This window comes from Spea bombifrons, chromosome 7 (assembly GCF_027358695.1).
Source record: "Spea bombifrons isolate aSpeBom1 chromosome 7, aSpeBom1.2.pri, whole genome shotgun sequence".
Taxonomy (NCBI): Eukaryota; Metazoa; Chordata; class Amphibia; order Anura; family Pelobatidae; genus Spea; species Spea bombifrons.
This window is the reverse complement of record NC_071093.1, coordinates 22,835,124-22,847,819: the sequence shown is the minus strand read 5'-3', so window position 1 is coordinate 22,847,819 and position 12,696 is coordinate 22,835,124. Positions and strand designations below refer to the sequence as shown.

General features: G+C 48.6%; 1 protein-coding gene and 1 long non-coding RNA gene across 2 annotated transcripts in view; one reads left to right on the top strand and one right to left on the bottom strand.

Annotated features, from left to right (window-relative positions):
* Window positions 1-12,696, top strand: part of RHBDF1 (rhomboid 5 homolog 1) — a 542,782-nt gene that overhangs the window by 358,263 nt on the left and 171,823 nt on the right. Inside the window, exon 13 of the mRNA XM_053472100.1 lies at window positions 3,890-3,953. Within this exon, the coding sequence (XP_053328075.1) occupies window positions 3,890-3,953 (64 nt within the window). The remainder of the gene's footprint in view (window positions 1-3,889; window positions 3,954-12,696) is intronic.
* The window catches only part of LOC128502357 (uncharacterized), a 306,149-nt gene that overhangs the window by 199,749 nt on the left and 93,704 nt on the right, over window positions 1-12,696 (bottom strand). The window lies entirely within an intron of this gene.

Here is a 12,696-nt window from a genome sequence, read left to right as displayed (position 1 = left end):
ATGACAGCATCACTTCACTTCAATACATCCTGGAAGTAGACGCATCAGAGAATGGTGCTGTTCTTTCGCAACGCAATCCGACCACATCCAAATGTCTTCCTTGCACCTTCTTCTCAAAGTGTTTCACAGCCTCTGAATGCAATTATGATGTTGGAAACAGGGAGCTACTTGCAGTTCAACCCGCCTTTGATGTGTGGCGGCATCTCCTCGAAGGTACCAAACAACCTGTCATGGTCATGACTGGCCATAAAAACCTGCAGTATATAGAAGGAGCACGACAGATGAACCCACGTCAAGCCAGATGGGCACTGTTCTTCACTCTGTTCAACTACGTGATGACCTACCGACCCGGTTCACAAAACACCAAAACGGATGCCCTCTCTCGACAGTTTGACAGCCATCACAACGTTCACCAGGACGAACCCATCATACCACAAAAACACATCATTTCATTCCTGTCTTCTGCTGTGATATCGAGGATCCGTATGCAACAGGCCCACATCACAGTTTCCCAAAAACCTCCTTCGGGTCGCTAGGCATACGAAAGCTTCCCATTGGTTGTCTCTATGTTTTTCCCGCCATTTGCCTTATTTAACGCCGCTTCCACAGTCATACAGTGCCCGTTCGAAGAGTCACTTGTGTGTTCGCTCTGGGTTCTCGTTTCATATATTCCTGTTGCTATTGACTACATTCGTGTACCAGACCTTGGCTTTGTTTCCCCGACTCTGATCCTGTGCTGCATGCCCCGACCTCAGAACCTCCTGATTACGCTTATTTACTGCTGATCCTGTACTGCCTTGGACTTCCTACCTAGCTCTCTGTTCTGTGACGACACTACCGTCTCTGCATAATGGGTGCATCATCCTGTGTTGTATTAGGTCCCGCAAAACACCTATACCGACAAACACAGACACATATTAACATAAATAGACACACATATTCCCAGACACAAAATAACATAGCCATACAGACACACATGGATTTCAGACGAAAATTCAGAGCTTTTCTTTACCTTTTTTCGTGGGGAATCTGACCTCTTTTTCGTGGCTTCATAAAAATCGCAGAATTTACCACAATTTGATAAATTTGCAATTTGAGCAAACCTGAATGCACAAGTCTTCTTCAGAGATTTTGGGCTGTATGTACATGATGGCATCATGCAGTTCCTATATATTTGTCGGCTGCACATCCATGATGTGAATCTCCAGTTCCACCACATCCCAAAGGTGCTCAGTTGGATTGAGATCTGGTGACTGTGGAGGCCATTGGAGTACAGTATCAGAAGATGGGCACACTGTGGTCATAAAGGGATGGGCATGGTCAGCAACAATACTCAGGCTGTCGCGTTTAAACGATCCTCAATTAGTAGTAAGGGGCCCAAAGTGTGTGAAAAAATGTCCCCACCCCATTACACCACCACCAGTTTGAACCGTTGATACAAGGCAGGATGGATCCACGATTTCATGTTGTTTACGCCAAAGTCTGACACTGCCATCTGAAGGTCGCAGCTGGAATCAAGGCTCATCAGACCAGGGAACGTTCTTCCAGTCTTCTATTGTCCAATTTTGGTGAGCCTGTGTGAATTGTAGCCTCAGTTTTGTTTTCTTAGCAGACAGGAGTCAATTTGCTTCAAGGTTTGACGTGTCGTGCATTCAGAGATGGTATTCTGCATACCTTGGTTGTAACAAATGGTTATTTGAGTTATTCTTGCTTTTCTGTCATCTAGAACCAGTCTGCCCATTCTCCTCTGGCCTTTGACATCAAAGGCATCAAAGGCATTTTCGTCCACACAACTGCTGCTCACTGGATATTTTCCTTTTTTTAGGACCATTCTCTGTAAACCCTAGAGATGTTGTGCATGAAAATCCAAGTAGATCAGCAGTTTCTGAATTATGAAAATGTATTCAGGAGCGGCCTCTAAGTTAACATTAACATTTTCATTAAAAGTAGCATTTGGTGTGAGAATGCTTGCAAACCTAAGCTGTGCTGCCATCTGTCACTGTCACGTCCTCGGGTCCTGTTAGCCGCGGGCAGGGGTCTGCTCGCGGATCACAGGGACCCGATACTTCTCTCTCCGGACCCGTGGCCGGCGAGCGGACAACCGCTCGCAGCGCACGGGCACCCAAGAGACTTACACGTTCTCTCCGTGCCGGCAGCGAACAGACCGACCGCCGACACGGGAGGAGGAAGGTCGGATCCGGGAACTCCTCGACGGGCAGATCTAAGGCTGCCCGTCTATGCAGGAGTTCCCAGAGGGGTTCCCTTACCCGCTGTCTGGGACGCAGCTACTCCTTCTGGCTGGTGCCGTGGACGTGATGGACGTCTGGAGGCATGGTCTTGACTCTGCTCGGAGGCGGGGTCTTCTGTTTGGCGCCAGATTTAAAAATCCTTGCTGTCCTTTCACAGGCACCCTGTTGTGGTCTTTACCTGTGATTCTGAGTTTTGCTGCTGATCTTTGTTTTGGACCCTTGCCTGCCTGACCTCCCTTTTGCCTTTGTGATCTTGTACTTCTGCTAACCTGCTCCTGTGTACCGACCCGGCTTGTCTGCTAACCTGCTCCTGTGTACCGACCCGGCTTGTCTGCTAACCTGCTCCTGTGTACCGACCCGGCTTGTCTGCTAACTTGCTCCTGTGTACCGACCCGGCTTGTCTGCTAACTTGCTCCTGTGTACCGACCCGGCTTGTCTGCTAACCTGCTCCTGTGTACCGACCCGGCTTGTCTGCTAACCTGCTCCTGTGTACCGACCCGGCTTGTCTGCTAACCTGCTCCTGTGCTCCGACCTGGCTTGTCTGACATCCTCACCTGTACCTGTTTGCCATACTCAGTACTTACCTGCTACCTGTGTTCACGGAGAGTGTCTCACTGTTGGGATCGTCTAAGTCCTGGATTACCACTGTTGGGGCTTCTCCCTATACAGCAGTTTTCTGGGCAGAATAACTCCTGCGGTGAGTACCTCTAGTGATACACGAGCGACACCATCTTCTTTTCAGAGAGAAGATGCTTTCTCCTGACAACCCTTCCATACAAACTATATTTGTTTTTCTCATTGTACTGTCATGCTAACTGAGGTCTGTAGAATCTGAAATGTAACTCTTGGGCTTCTTGCTATTTCTCTGAGTACTGCAGGGTCTGACCTTGGGGTGAATTTGCTGGGATGTCCACCCTGGTGAAATTGGCAGCTGTTTTCCACTTTTAAAGAATCTTTCTCACTTTAGAATGATGGACTTTACAGTTTTTTTGTCAATTACCTTATAACCCTTCCCAGATTGATGGGCAGCAACAGTTGCTTCTCTAAGATCATTGCTGATGTCCTTCCTCCTTGGTATTGTGTTAATACACACCTGAATGCTCTAGACCACCAAACTGCTAAAACTTTGGCTTTTTTAGAGGTGGTCACACTTGCTGATGATCAATTAATCAAGGGATTTTGATAAGCAGCAGCTATCTGCTACGTAATTCTTTATGGAAGCAGTAAGGGTGTACTTTCTTTTTCACGTGACACTTTTTTGTGACTACAACAGCTGCCACTTTTGTGGGAGCACTTTCCTAAAGCTGTTTGAGTGTGTCTGTTGGAATGTGTAGTTATTCGGCCAAAAGAGCATTTGTGAGGTGTTGTTACTCATAGTCGCTTCCACTTCACAATTATTGGTGTGGCAAATGTGGCATCCTATCAGTACAACAATTAAAGTCACCGAGCACTTCAGTATGACCCATTCTACTAGATTTTTTGACATTCGACTTACATACGTAATTAATGAGCATTGTCATACTAACTGAAACATATATGAAAATCTCACAGTAAATGATGTCAGAATGTTTTCATTAATAGTTACTATTTGTTTTTCAGCATAAAATGTTTCTGTTCCTAAAAATATTTTTTTATTTTAGATTCTGTGATGAACCAGCTTCGGTTCCTCCACATGAGTGGCCTGATGACATCACACAATGGCCTGTATGTATTTTTTTGTTAAGCACATCATAAAAAGGTTGTTTGGTATATTGTATGCATAATAAACAGTGCACTTTATTTGCATACAGTTCTAACCCCTTGACCAATGACATATATAAATATGACACAGAATACAATCATTTTACACCAGGTGACACATATATATATTTGTATGTTGCACTACAATGCTAGCTCTTGTAGTTATCACTTGCCAATCAGGGCTAGGTCTATTCATGGTCAGACCATCAGCAGACAATTTCTGAGAGTTCTGCAACTCAGTCTTACACTCAATATTCTCTGACGACCACTACTGTGTCCCTGTCTCCTTTTCTTGCCTCTTTTATTGTTCTTGTTGCTTTGTCTGTTTCCCTGTGAACCAAGCCTCTCACAGCACTTCCCCAATAGGAGGAACAGGGGAGAGGCGGTCCTCGTGGTTCTGCTCTTTTCCGAAAGTACTCCAAGAGGCCTGAATACTGCTTACAGATTCGTAGAGAAAGAGAGGTACAGAAATACTTAACTTTCTACGTGAATCCATCAAAAGGGCAGAGCCACAGGGACTTCCCAATAATATCCAAGAATACAGTTATTATAGTTAATAGGTGGAACTAAAAGACATTTTTTTTTTATGTGTCGCTACAAAGTATTTAAAATATATATATACTGTATATACTGGAAAATCTCTGGTATAATGTTACACTCAGTTTTGGGGAAAAATAATACATTTTATTGTGTGGGAATGCTGCCATAAAATGAGAAAGAAAAAGGAATGCTTGTGAGTAGAACGGTCACTGGCCGGGAGGCGTGACCGCTCAGTACACACGCCGAGCGCACGTGTAAGGATCGTCTTACCAGAAGGAATCCGGGGTGCAGGAAAGGAACACGCTTGCTCAGTACAGGACACGCACAAGGGGCCTGAGGTGGATAACAGGGCACTTGGCGGTGTTGCTGTAAGCACGGGTGATCAGGACAGCGTCGTTAAGCAGACCAGGGTCAGGATACCGGAGGTACACAGAGTCTATAGGAAAGCCAGGGTCAGGATACCGGAATAACACAGGAGCCGAATGGATAGCCGAGGTCAGGAAGCCAGAGATACACAATAACCGTTTAGCGGACCGGGGTCAGGATGCCAGAGATACACAAGTCGTAAGAATAGCCAGGGTCAGGATTCCAGAAATACACGATAGCCGTTGAGCAGACCAGGGTCAGGATACCAGCAATAGGAACAGGATACACGAAAAATACAAGGGGCTCAATGGGTACGGAAGCACCAGTACAACTGAGCACTGGTGGATGGGTTTGAGAAGTTTAAATAGCCCGGGGAGGCATTCCCCGGCGTCCGTGACGTAACCGCGTCCACCGTCGCCATAGCGACGCAGCGGAATCCAGGCAGCGGTCAGCCGCATAAATATTCATGAAGCGGCCGCGCATGCGAGCGGCTGCTTCATGTAGCAGGGAGCGGTGCCGGCGTATCTGCCGGGAGGACGAAGAGGAACTTCCCTGCGTCTGCCAGGTAAGTGCCTTACAGGATCCCCCCGCAAGACGCGACCTCCGGGGGCGTGGAGAACCCGGCTTGAGAGGATGCAGCTTGTGGAATCTGCGAACACAGACGGGGGCATGCACCTGATCTGCCGGTTCCCAGGTTCTTTCTTCTGGGCTATACCCCTTCCAGTGTATCAGGTATTCCAAGTGTCCATGACGGATTCTGGAGTCAACAATCTTTTGTACCACATACTCCTCCACCCCATCGATGACAACAGGAGCAGGCGGAGGAGGTACACGACCAGGAAAAGGGTTAGCTACCCACGGCTTGACCAGAGATACGTGGAACACGGGATGGATCCGACATGTAGCGGGCAGTTTCAACTGCACTGTTACTGGATTGATGATCCTGGTGATGGCATAAGGACAGATAAACTTGGGTCCTAATTTTTTCGATGGCACCTGCAGGCGCAGGTTACTTGTGGACAGCCAGACTTTGTCACCGCAATGGTAGGTTGGCGGGTTGGATCGATGACGATCTGCATATAATTTGTATGTTTTACGAGCCTTGATCAGGTTCTCTTTCAGGGTTCCAAATTGTCTGGCGAGAGCGGTGACTCGGTCCGTAATTCCAGGAACCGTAGGTCCGGTGGGTAGGCCCGGAATCATGGTAGGATGGTAGCCGTAGTTAGCAAAAAATGGTGACATTTGTATGGAACGTTGTTTTTGGTTGTTGTAGGTAAATTCCGCAGAGGGGAGGAACTGGAGCCAATCATTCTGGAGGTGAGTGGTATAACACCTCAAATATTGTTCCAATATTTGGTTTAAACGTTCTGTTTGACCGTTGGTTTGAGGATGAAAGGCCGTGGACAGCGTGGGACGAATGTGCAGATTACGACAGAAGATCTTCCAGAAACGTGATGTGAATTGTACCCCCCGGTCAGAAGTGATGGTCTGTGGTAGTCCATGGAGCCGAAAAACAGTATTCAGGAACAAGGTGGCCGTGGTCGCTGCTGAGGGAATACCAATGGTGGGAATAAAATGTGCCATCTTAGTAAATCTGTCTACCACCACCATTATTGTGTCGTGTCTCTTTGAGGGTGGTAGATCTACAATAAAGTCCATAGAAATTTTTGACCAGGGGATCGACGGGATGAATAACGGGCGGAGGAGGCCTACCGGTTTCTTGCGTGTGGTCTTGGTTCGGGCACAGGTGGTGCATGAGCGGACAAACGAGGTAACGTCTCGATCCAGTGAAGGCCACCAAAAATGACGTCGGACGAGATCTAGGGTTTTCTTAATGCCCCCATGTCCAGAAAGGAGGGAATCATGACAGGTTTGTAGTACCCTTAGACGAGCTGGTCGTGGTACAAATATCATGTTACGGTAATAGAGAAGGTTCCTGGTACGACGGATAGGAGGATGTGTTCTTGGCATTGGCACACCACGGGATGAGGTACGGATGTAGTCCATAAGGGGTGGTTGGTGAGTAAGAAACAAATTGGATGGAAGAATGGTATCAGACTGACTCTTAGGGTGATGTGAGGTAACTGGTATTCGGGACAAGGCATCTGCTTTAATATTTCGGGATCCAGGGCGGTAGGTGATGTGTAAATTAAATCTTGTAAAGAAGAGAGCCCACCTTGCCTGTCTCGGGCACAATCTACGTGCAGAACGGAGATACTCGAGGTTCCGATGGTCGGTATAAACCGTCACGGGATGTATGGTACCCTCCAGAAGATGACGCCAGGCTTCTAGTGCCTGCTGGATGGCCAACAATTCTCTATCCCCCACACTGTAGTTTGTTTCTGAAGGGGTGAGTTTGCGAGAATAATAGGCTACTGGGTGTAGACTCTGTTTTTCTCCATGTCTCTGGGATAAGATTGCCCCTACGGCTACATCCGAAGCGTCTACCTCCACATAAAAGGGTTCAGCAACGTTGGGTTGGATGAGAATAGGAGCCGTGGTAAAATACTGTTTCAAGATGTCAAACGCCTTCTGAGCGTCAGGTGACCATGCGAAATGAGAGGACTGGCGAGTAAGTCTTGTGATGGGTGCGATGACATGAGAGAAATTTCGAATGAATTTGCGATAGTAATTCGCGAAGCCGATGAAGCGTTGAATCGCTTTTTTATCAGAGGGTATCGGCCATTCCAGTATTGCTGACACTTTCTTAGGATCCATTTGTAGACTCCCCGGCGTGATAATGAACCCCAGGAATTCTACTCGGGAGGATTCGAATTGGCATTTCTCTAGTTTAGCATAGAGATGATGTGAGCGTAGGCGTTTGAGGACCAGTTTAACCTGGTCCCGATGTTCAGACAGAGTTGATGAGAAAATGAGGATGTCATCCAAGTAGACTACCAGAAATGTGTCAAGGTAGTCCCGGAACACGTCATTTAGAAAATGTTGAAACGTTGCGGGGGCATTACATAACCCGAAAGGCATTACGAGGTACTCAAAGTGTCTATAGCGACTTCGAAAGGCGGTCTTCCACTCGTCTCCCTCCCGTATGTGAACTAGATTGTAAGCCCCCCGGAGATCAATTTTGGTGAAGATGTGTGCATCTTTCAGTCGGTCCAGAAGTTCAGGAATAAGAGACAACGGATATCTGTTCTTTATAGTGATCTTGTTTAATTCACGATAGTCGATGCAAGGGCGTAAACTGCCATCTTTTTTTTCTACAAAGAAGATTCCTGCACCGGCGGGGGAGGTAGACGGACGAATAAAACCCTTGGCTAAATTTTCTTGGATATAGTCTTTGAGGTAACGTAGTTCAGGTTCCGATAACGGAAATATTCTGCCAAAGGGAATGGGAGCTCCTGGGAGAAGATCGATAGGACAATCATAAGTTCTTTGGGGAGGAAGAGAGTCGGCTCCCTTCTTATCGAATACGTCACTGAATTCTGCATATTGCTTGGGGAGACGTAGGACCGGAGAAGAGGATGAATCGTCAGGGAGAAGCAGGAGTGATTGGCGATTGGAGAGACAACGAGTGTGACAAAAAAAAGATTGGAAGGAGAGGGTGCCTGTGGCCCAGTTTATTGTAGGATTATGAAGCCTCAGCCAGGATAGTCCGAGAATAATTGGGAACATAGGTGATGGGATCAAGTCAAAGTTCAGATGTTCCATATGATTATTTCCCAGTAGTACCTGGAGTCGTGGTGTTTCTTGGGTGATGGGTCCAGAGGATAGCGGAGTGCCATCTACTACTTGGATATGTATTGGAGCTGCTTTGGTCAATGTTGGTATGTGCAATTGCTTGGCAAAGTCTTGATCCATAAAGCAGCTACTGGCACCGGAGTCAATGATGGCAGACACTGTAGTTGAATTACTGGTCCACTGCAAAAACAAAGGAATGGATAGGTGAGGAGACCCATCTCTAGGAAAGGAACTCAAGCAAACTGTAGTATGTGTGGGCTTACCCTTAGGAGGGCGTCGAGGACAGGAGTGGATCAGATGCCCGGGTTCACCACAGTATAGGCACAGATTGTTCCTCCTCCGACGGGTTTTCTCAGCTTCGGATAGTGGACCTCGTGCCAATCCGATCTGCATTGGTTCTTCCGGAGGGGGCATGATCGCTGGTAACTGGAGAGGAGGAAGGGTAGGAACCGTAGGAGCAGTATGAGGCACCGGAGGGAGGTAGCGTCTTGGGGCAGGAACGGCTGAGGCTGCGCGTTCCAGGCGTCTTTCCCGAAATCTGCGGTCAAGCTGAATGGTCAGATATATTAACTCCTCTAATGAATTGGGAATACCCACACGGGCCAGTTCATCCTTTAAGCTCTCGGATAAACCCAGACGGAATTGGTCCAGAAGTGCTGGTTCGTTCCATTTACTTTCAAAAGCCAGGCTCCGGAATTCTGTGACGTATTCCTCCACAGGTCTTTTGCCTTGGCGTAACGCACGTATGGCTGCTTGTGCAGAGGTGGAACGAAACGGGTCATCAAACAAGGTATCCATAGCATGACTAAAATCAGCCCAGGAATTCAGGATGGAGTTATTAGTGTGAAGCAAATGATGGGCCCACAGTTGGGGTTCACCAGAGAGCAAGGAGATCACAGTTCGTACTTTAACATGGTCAGAGGCGTACGTTCTAGGTTGTAGTGAGAACAGGATCTGGCAGGAGGTCATGAATGTGCGATAACGAGTTCTGTCCCCAGAGAAACGTTCAGGTAAAGGCACCTTAGGTTCAGGAGCAGTAGCACCGGTTTCTTCCATCACCGGGGGCGGAGCTGTTCCAGAAGTGGATCCCCCGGAGGCAGGTAGATTTGTATGGAGTTCATGAAGTTGACGCTGCATATGTGCGTGGCTAGTTTGGAGGTCTTGAAGAGAACGAGTAAGGGAGGCAATTTGTCCCGTGAGAGCCGAGAGGGCGTCAGCAATTCCTGCGGATTCCATGTTAGGCTCAGTTGTTCTGTAAGGATCGTCTTACCAGAAGGAATCCGGGGTGCAGGAAAGGAACACGCTTGCTCAGTACAGGACACGAACAAGGGGCCTGAGGTGGATAACAGGGCACTTGGCGGTGTTGCTGTAAGCACGGGTGATCAGGACAGCGTCGTTAAGCAGACCAGGGTCAGGATACCGGAGGTACACAGAGTCGTTAGGAAAGCCAGGGTCAGGATACCGGAATAACACAGGAGCCGAATGGATAGCCGAGGTCAGGAAGCCAGAGATACACAATAACCGTTTAGCGGACCGGGGTCAGGATGCCAGAGATACACAAGTCGTAAGAATAGCCAGGGTCAGGATTCCAGAAATACACGATAGCCGTTGAGCACACCAGGGTCAGGATACCAGCAATAGGAAAAGGATACACGAAAAATACAAGGGGCTCAATGGGTACGGAAGCACCAGTACAACTGAGCACTGGTGGATGGGTTTGAGAAGTTTAAATAGCCCGGGGAGGCGTTCCCCGGCGTCCGTGATGTAACCGCGTCCACCGTCGCCATAGCGACGCAGCAGAATCCAGGCGGCGGTCAGCCGCATAAATATTCATGAAGCGGCCGCGCATGCGAGCGGCTGCTTCATGTAGCAGGGAGCGGTGCCGGCGTATCTGCCGGGAGGACGAAGAGGAACTTCCCCGCGTCTGCCAGGTAAGTGCCTTACAGCACGTCAGTACACGAGAAGGGCGTGTGCGAGGGACAGGTAGGTGCAACACAACCCCCCTCCCAGGAGTGTGCTCCGGGCGCGAAGGACCAGGACAGAGAGGGAAGCGGGCATGGAAACGAGAGACACATTGAGGCGCGTGCACAGCGCGGGCAGGAACCCAGGTCCGCTTCTCTGGACCGCACCCTCGCCAGTCGAGCAGATACTGGATGGAGCCGCGTGTCAACGGGAATCGAGCACGCGGCGGACAATGTGCTCTTTGTGGCCGTGGACAAGGACAGGGGCAGGAGGATGAAGGGTCATAGAATAGCGGTTAACAACGCAGGGTTTAAGGAGGGACACGTGGAACGTGTTGGGGATACGCATCGAAGGAGGAAGAGCAAGGGACACTGCGACCTCGTTGACACGCTTGATGATGAGGAAGGGACCGAGGAACCGGGGACCTAGAGTCCTACTGGGTTGACGAAGTGCTATGTTACGCGTGGATAGCCATACATAGTCACCAACCCTGTAGTGGGGTGGCGTAGCACGATACTTGTCTGCAGCGGTCTTGCTGTGGGCTTGAGCTTTGGCCAGCTGTTCCCAGAGAGCCTTCCAATGGGTTCCCATGTTAACAACCCGCTCCTCGACAGCTGGTATGCTGACACCGCGAAAGGCGGATGGAGATGGTAAGACAATGGGATGGTATCCCAAAGCAGCAAAGAAAGGCGAGCAACATAAGGATTCATGGACGGCGTTATTGTAGGTCAGCTCGGCTAAGGGTAACAGGGAAGACCAGTTGTCTTGTCGTTCATTGACGTATAAGCGCAGATATTGTTTCAAGGTTTGATTAGTGTGCTCTGTCTGACCATTGGATTGTGGGTGATAAGCCTATGACAGATTTGTACGGATGCCTAACTTGCAGCAAAGAGTTCTCCAGTACTTGGATACAAACTGGGGACCTTTATCCGACACCACGTGTAACCGAACCACTTCTTTGATAAACACGTCCGCCAACTGGGACGCCGTGGGTAGCTTGGGCAGGACAATGAAGTGAGCCTGTCTGGAGAACCTATCAACCACAACGAGGATGGTGTTGAACCCACGAGAGACAGGAAAGTCCATGGGGTTTTTGGAACGGGAAGAGGTACTAGCAGACCAGAAGGGCGGGTGTGCAAGGACTTGTGACGGGAATATTGAGGACAGGTGGCAATGAATGCGCTGAAGTCACGTGTTAAGGATGGCCACCAGAAGGTTTTTCGGATATGGTACTCCGTTTTGCGGGCCCATGGATGACCGGCCAGTGGTGGATTATGGCCCCAGTGGAGAACAGCAGCTCGAAACCGCTGGAGGACGTAGAGGCGTCCTGATGGAGGACGTGGGGATGCTGTGATGTGAGCCTGTTGCATACAGATCCTGTGTGAACATGTAGCGGCGGATCGAATACCTGATCGCCGCTGATATGCTTGCGGTGGCTCAACAAAAAGCCACTAAGGTACTGTTCGTTACCTTCTTGAAACAGATCAGCCTTAGTTTCCCTGAATCTGACAACAAAGACCTGGGAATATAGATCGCTGGATGGCACCAGAATGATCACATTCTATAAATGTCTGACTCTGGACATCAGAAGCATAGAGCCCATGAAATGAGAAGGGGCCTTTGCCTGAAGTTCCATTCTGTAACCCTGACTGGTGTCAGAAGTAATATTCTTCCAAGGTTTCAGGAAGATAAACTCCTGACTGGGATGAACCTGCCATCAGAACTTACGAAAGGTGGTCCTTACAAAGGACACTTTCTGCTTTTTCTGTTCATGAGGCCACACAACTGACCAGCATCTTCCATTGGAAGGACAGTTCTTTTGGTTGCTTTGGCCACAGCTGGGTCCACCTTAGAAAGGACACATAAAGCAGAATCTTCTTGATCAAAGGGAAAGTGCTTTCTTTATCTTTTGGATATACTCAGCTTTCTCTCTGAATGCTTCCATTGTTCCTTAATAATGTTTGCCAGGGTCCCATGCAGTGAAAAGGATTTCCTGGAGTAACCCTTGAAGGGATCCTCACCATTTGTTTCTGGCTTGGGCCCTGATTCAAGGCTGCACAGACTGTAGAGGCTGCCATGCCCACTTCCTCTATAAGACATCAACTCTTGCTCAGAAGATTCCCCGTGATATGCCTCAAAGTCC